The sequence below is a fragment of the Seriola lalandi genome, unplaced genomic scaffold (genome assembly GCF_002814215.2).
Source record: "Seriola lalandi dorsalis isolate HSWRI2012SDOR001 ecotype SW California unplaced genomic scaffold, Sedor1 jcf7180002054928, whole genome shotgun sequence".
NCBI classification, from domain to species: domain Eukaryota; kingdom Metazoa; phylum Chordata; class Actinopteri; order Carangiformes; family Carangidae; genus Seriola; species Seriola lalandi.
The window spans coordinates 449,228-456,031 of NW_019525480.1; the positions used below are offsets into that span (position 1 = coordinate 449,228).

The window sequence follows — 6,804 nt, forward strand, 5'->3', positions numbered from 1 at the left end:
ACAGACAAGACAGAGATTTCCCAGTCCACAGTGGGAATCTAAAGGAGGCCGAATTCTGAAGAGCAGAGCGTCGTGGTCTGAAGAGGCCAGGTCTGCAAGCCGCAAAGATGGTAGTGGACCAGCTAAGACGTACAGAAAGGAAATCAATGTGTCATCCACCTCTGCCAGTTCACAGTGAATTTGACCATGCACTCCTCAGTCAACTCGTCAGCTACAGCCTTGAGTTCAAAGGCCCACTCCCGGGGAATGTCTCTAAGGGACTGGTTCTCCCTCTGGAGGTCGTCATTTTCCTTCATCAGAGTCTTAATTTACTGCTTCAAAGACTCGGGTTTCAAAGACTTTGAGCTTGTGGAGAATATTCCCGCCTTCCTGGACTTGTTGAAAAGAGTTGTCTTTTTTCTCAGGGCACTTCCTCATCACACAGTTATTTTATTGACCTCTTCAAGTTCCCTTTCTAGGGCCTTTTGTTGTTTTTTCATGGACTTCACCTTTCTTGCCTTTCTTTCTACAAAACCTCACAATCATGCCTCATTTCCTCCTTGTCCATCAGGCAGCTTTTTGTTAAGCTCTTGGGCTTCCTGTTCCAGGGCCTTGTTTTGTTGTCCCATAGAGGTGTTTTCTTGGCTCATTACATTATGGGTTCTTTTAAAGCCTTTGAGTTCCTCCAGAAGATTTGTGAGCTCACATGCTCGTACTTGAAGAACCTTTGTAATTAGAATATTTTTTTAAATTCCTTTGAAACACAACTGAAATGTATTCACATTTATTAATTACAATTTACATCATATAAGCCACTACAATTATTTTATAAATATTGGATCAAGTCTAAAACCATAGTCATGCTTGTACCGTATATTTTTAGTGTGTGAATGTGAACGTGAGAGCACATCATTGCAGTGTTACAGGGAAATGTTTGGTTGCTTATCGTCATGTTTTGACCAAAGTGACGGTTGTCGCATTCCTCATTTGTTTATTTGAATATAGTCCTGACACCACATTACTGTCTCACAGTCTTATTGTGGTGGCAGATGTTTACCTACAGATCTGGGTGATAAGACTTGTTGTATTGTTGCATTTTCCAACCTCAAGGAAATTAGTTACTTTTCATAATATAACTTTTCTTTGACAATAAAGCAAGTTTAGATTTTAAACTCAGAGTTGAGAGAGATACTTACACCCAAAAGTGAGTGTCCATCAAAATGTAGTTCAAATTTAGAAAATGCAAAATACTGTGTGTTTCAATCCACTAGTGGTGGTGGTGGTGTTCATTGAAAGAGTCCGGGTCAAACCTTGATGGATGAAAAACAAATAAAAACATTTGTGTATTAATTTGAAGAACGTTAGTTTCTTCATCGCTCCACACATCTGTTTTCATCTGCCGTTGTCTTTTCATTGGACGTTTCATTCACAAGCTTTGTGTATGTCACGATTTATTTGCCTTATAAATCTGTTTCCATCGTCACATTTTGTCAAATTTTGCTTTTAACAATGTTTTTAATGCACATAAAATGCTAATAAAAATACATGGATGGAAACCCACCTAGTTCAGAGAGTTGTACTATTATCTATGTGAGGAATAAAGTATAAAGTCACTTGCAGCTTTTGGCTGATGTCAAAAGCACAATTTTTAACAACATTTTTTAAAGATTCAACCCAAAGAACAGGGAAAAAAGAAAGATAAAGATAAAGCAAACTCCTCAACATGATACAACATAAATTATGGTTGTAGAGGAAGTTACCTTTTCCTCATTTGAATATTTAAATATGATTATAATAGAAGTATGATAGAATTCAGCACAGCACTGGACACTTCTCAGAGAGGGGAGCAGACATCTTCTTCTGTTCTGTTTCATTTCAAATGCTGGATTTGTTTCATGTGAGTATATTTTCTATTTTCTCTTTGTTATTATTATGATTATCATTATTATTCCCTTTTCGTTTTTACTTTCACTACGATTACAATAAATGTGCCATCAGTTAGAATATGAATCAAATTTATCAACTTCAAATGTATATTGTTAGTATTGTTATTTTAGTTTTAAGTTGTGGAATTGAACCTTTTAACAAACTCAAAGTTTCCCAGTGTGAATCATTTACATACGTTTCACTCAGTAATTTTAATATTTTTTAAAATGCCTTTGAAACACAACAGAAATATATTTACATTTATTGATTACAATTTATATCATTAATGTCTGCTGTCCTGGTAAGTGCTTGATACTTTCTTTTTCTTTTTGTTTACTACTTTTTTATGTCTTCCTTTTCTCTTTTTACTTTCAGTGAACTCAGAGATGGACTGTACAGGGCTTTTGATTTTTGTCTTCTTTGGTAAGAGTTCTGATTGCTTTAATTTCATGTTGATGGTTTTTGGTTTCCCGTTCATATCCATCATGATTTGAAGTCCTCTGACCATCCTTATTCATAATTTTGTGTAGAATGTCAGAGGTGTATTAACCCTCTGGAGTCCGTGGCCACTGTTTTATTTACAGTAAATTTATATCAACTTTATATCATGTCGAGACAAGCTGAGGAAATCAGTTGAATGTGCTGATGTGGGACTTTCATACACAATTGCAGAATCTGAATTGTTAATATTTTCCATGATTAACATGATTTATCATTTTAGGGAAATGCACAAACATAAGTTGTAATAAAATCCTTTTACATGTAAATAGACTGTATTATAGTTTCTTTTTTCTTTTTTTTATACACATGTCAACTATATTGATGTGCACAAATAATAAAACAATAGTTTTTACAACTTTGATTATGACTAAAGATATGAACATTTTCACAGGGGCCTGTGTTATATTTTATATATATCTTGGGTTTCTAGAAGTTTATAATTTGTCAGACTTACAGCGAAGTTTGTGCTGAAAAAAAAGGATACAACGCATGTGGGCTAGGGACGGTTTAAAACATCTGACAGAAATTAATGCATAAAAAAATCATCAAAATGGACTCCAGAGGGTTAAGTATAGCGGCAAGACAAACAGGAAGCCTTGCAGCGTTCATTCGTATTTTCTTTTTAAAATCTTCAGTTTTGAAAAACCTTTTTCTTCACTAAAAGTTACCCATATCTCACTCATAAAGATAGGATTGCCCATGCACAAATATATGTACAGATATTGAATTTCCATATTTGAAATATATGTCATATAAATTAAAAAATATAAATGTAAAAATTATTTATGAAACATGTTAGAAATTTGAATAACTTCATATGTTTCCATATATATCTAGCCCATACAAATATGTATGTTTATGTATGTATGTATTTAATAATACACTGTCTAAAGTATTCAGTATGTATACTGTAAATGTAACCTACATATATATGTACATATTACACTATACTGTATATACTTATAATATTCAGATCAACTGTTCCAAACATGATTATTACAGTTTACATCTAAATATGCCCTTTATCATCAACCCTTAGGATTTGGCGTCACTACCTGCTCTGACACGCGCCTGTATGAGTACCACTATGTCAACATGTCAATGAACTGGAACGAAGCTCAGCGTTACTGTAGAGAGAAATACACTGATCTGGTGACCATTGAGAGTGCTGATGACTTAACCAGGTTAAACAGACCGAGTTTGGGCACCTATTGGTCGTGGATTGGACTGACTGATGACCCGAAATCCTGGAAGGGAGTTATGGGCAACGATTCAAACTCCTGGAGATGGTCAGCAACTGGTAAAACGTCAGAAACTGATTACCACAGCTGGGCCAACTATGAGCCAAATTATGCTTACGCACAGGAGAACTGTGTTTTTATGAATAATGGAAAATGGTTAGACGTTAGATGTTGGGCTAAAAAAAGAATTGTTTGTTTCAACGGTAAGAAAATTACTATTATGTTCTTGGTTATTTCTGCAGTTTAATACTGTGACAACAGTGGACTTAGTGTTACAAATTCTTTCTTAAAGTAAGTTATTTTCCTCTATTGTAGATACAAATCCTCCAGGCCACAGAACATATACTTTTATTACCAATAAACTGACTTGGACGGATGCCCAGATTTATTGCAGAACACACTATACAGACCTGGCTACGATTGAGAATGCTCAGGAAAACGAAGAAGTGAGGTCAAAGATATCAGGACAGGCTTGGATTGGCTTGCACCGACAACCATGGAGGTGGTCCGACAAGAGAAGCAGCTACTTCAGAAACTGGAAACATGGACATCCAAATAACAATGGCGGCGGCAAGCACTGTGCTGCTGAAAGTCCAGGCCAAGGTTGGGTTGATCGCGACTGTAACTCTAAATTAAACTTCTGGTGCCATAAAGGTGAAAAAAACCATGAATCTCAATCTTCCTTTGTTTTTTCACAACACAATAATATTTCCTTCCTTGATTTGTGGATATATGTTTGTTGGACTGTACAGACCTGAGGGTGAAGATGACCATGGTGAAGATGAAGATTCAGACTGTTGCTGACCTTTCAGATCCTGCTGTTAATGACCAGATTCTCCAGCAGGTAAAACTCCCTCCTCCCTCTACACAACTAAATCTCAGGTATCAGAACTTCTGTGTGTTCATCTGATCAGTTCACAGTATCAGACCGTAGGCTTCGGGGCTCAGGCTACGTCCACACAACTACATTTCCATTTTAAAATGGCGATCTCCAGACTATCACACCTGAAAACACACACATACATGAGCGATCACGGTGAGCATGTACGAGCCGGTGTAAACAGGAAGCAGAACTCGACTCTGTAGTTGATTAGTTGTAAGCTTTTATGAAGCTTCTAATATTTCCTCTATTCCCTCTCAGATGTGTGACAAGTTCAAGGCTTCAGGGATTGACGTCAAACTGAGGTGGGTGACTCGACCCAGGAAAGAAGAGGAAGATTCCATCAAGTCAGTGTGAAATATCATTGATTATGTTTTTGTACAAGCTACAAAGACACAATGCAGGAAACCAAAATAATGTAGTTATATGACTTTGTTTGATCAGATACTGTATTGTTAGACCCACTGTAAAACAGAACATGTTGTAATCTTCACTAATCTTCTTGTATAGAATAACATGCACCAGCACGTTTTAAAAGAAACTAAACAGGAGGCTGGAAACCAATGATGTCAAAGGGTTGGGTGGATTCAACTAAAATGGGCCACTCTTTGGTCAATTATTTAAAAGGCCATCAAAGAAGGTATGCATGAGATCTAATGATATATTTATAGCTTTATAACTCTTGAATATTTATCAATTAAAAAAATGTGAAAAAGTATAATTGTTTTGGAATTATATGAGTTGGAGTACAACACAGTGATCAGGTACCTTTGACTTTTGACTTTTGACCTTTGACTTTTGACCACCAAGATCTAATCGGTTCATCCTTGAGTCCAACTGAACGTTTTGTAACAAATTTGAAAGGATATTGGAGATATTGTGTTCACAAGGCCAAGATCATATTTTGTGAGGTCACCGTGACCTTTGACCTTAAGCCACCAAATTTTAATCAGTTCGACCTCGAGTCCGGGTGAACTTTTTTTGTTTTTTCCCTCAAGGCGTTACTGAGAGATCGGGTTCACAAGGTCAACACGCCTGTGACCTTTGGGGAAAAAAAACCCAAAATCTAATCAATTCATCCTTTAGTCCTAATCTACGTTTGTGCCGTGAAGTTCAGTCAAGGTGTTACGGAGTTATCGTGTCCATGAAAATGTGATGTGATGTCATTGAAGAAAATAAAAAACCCCAAAACACCAAGAATCGTGAACATTTCTGTAGCTCGGTTTTAACATCTCATCTAGTCGGTCTCGTCTTGTGTTCCCGTCTAAAAACAGATGATTCATTTTCAAAAAGATTTTGCATGGATGCATATCAATATGCATCCATATAAATCTGTTTTAAACCCCCAATTTCTGTGTAACTGCTGTGTAAGAGTGTGTGTCTGTGTGTGTGTGCCTCATTTTTGCTGGATGTTTATGGTAAAATGAGCCAGAACCTAAATTGACTTTTCTCACCAAAAAAAAAAAAAAAATCAAAGTTTCTTTTTAAATTTCAACCTTTCTATATGAAATAAACTGTTAAAATATTGTTCATTAACATTTTGCTTTGTTGGTAAGTTTACTTATAGATTATTATGGGGTGTTTTTTAAAAAGAAATCAGTTTTCTGTGTTTTATTTGTAAGCGCTCTGCTGGACATTGTTTTGAAGGTAACAACAGAATGAGTGAGTAAATAAATAGTTCTGACAGAGATAATGGATTATGATTTAATCACAGATTCTCTTTGAGTGATCATAGAATAGCCTCAATAAAACACTGAAATATGGAGGGTAATTTTTTTGTTGTTGCATAAATTCAGGACACCTTTCTGTTGTGTATTATTGTTTATTTTTTGGTGTTATATTTTTATTTTTGCTTGCTTTTTATTATTACTATTATCAATATAGTTTTTTGTCTATAACAGGTAGTGTGTAGCATAACTACATATCATACTTTTGCTGTAATTCATGGTTTCCTGTCATTGTCTACTTAATAAAGTCAGTGTGCATCATATAATTTGATTATGATCTCTTCTTATGTCACATCATTCAATTCATTCATTCATTTTTCTTGCTCTCTCAATACAAAATATCTGTATCACTTTCAAACAGCTGTGTTGCTTATTATGAAACTGTTTCATCTGTGTTCATTTTGCAACGTCATCCAAACAACTTCACAGTCGACACTGCACTTCCTCAGTCGACTGGATCAGTGGCGCACAAGAAGCGCCTGTCGCCTTTTAGTTTTCCTACACACACACACACACACACGTATGTCTACTCATTGAATGAGTGAGCGAC

At 35.8% G+C, this 6,804-nt stretch overlaps 1 protein-coding gene across 4 annotated transcripts; it reads left to right on the forward strand.

Annotated features, from left to right (window-relative positions):
- The first annotated feature begins 1,814 nt into the window (after positions 1–1,814).
- LOC147817627 (macrophage mannose receptor 1-like) lies at positions 1,815–6,520 on the forward strand. Of its 4 annotated transcripts, XM_087170109.1 has the most exons (7): positions 1,815–1,876; positions 2,281–2,328; positions 3,446–3,850; positions 3,963–4,301; positions 4,400–4,491; positions 4,789–4,832; positions 5,038–6,520. In XM_087170109.1, the coding sequence occupies exons 2-7, from the start codon at positions 2,292–2,294 to the stop codon at positions 5,060–5,062; spliced, it is 942 nt and encodes a 313-aa protein (XP_087026235.1). In that variant the 5' UTR covers positions 1,815–1,876; positions 2,281–2,291; the 3' UTR covers positions 5,063–6,520. The 4 variants fall into 4 exon arrangements, with proteins under 4 accessions (XP_087026235.1, XP_087026234.1, XP_087026236.1 ...); XM_087170108.1 differs by having other exon boundaries at positions 4,789–6,520; XM_087170110.1 differs by having other exon boundaries at positions 3,963–4,250; positions 4,789–6,520.
- The last annotated feature ends 284 nt before the right edge of the window (positions 6,521–6,804 follow it).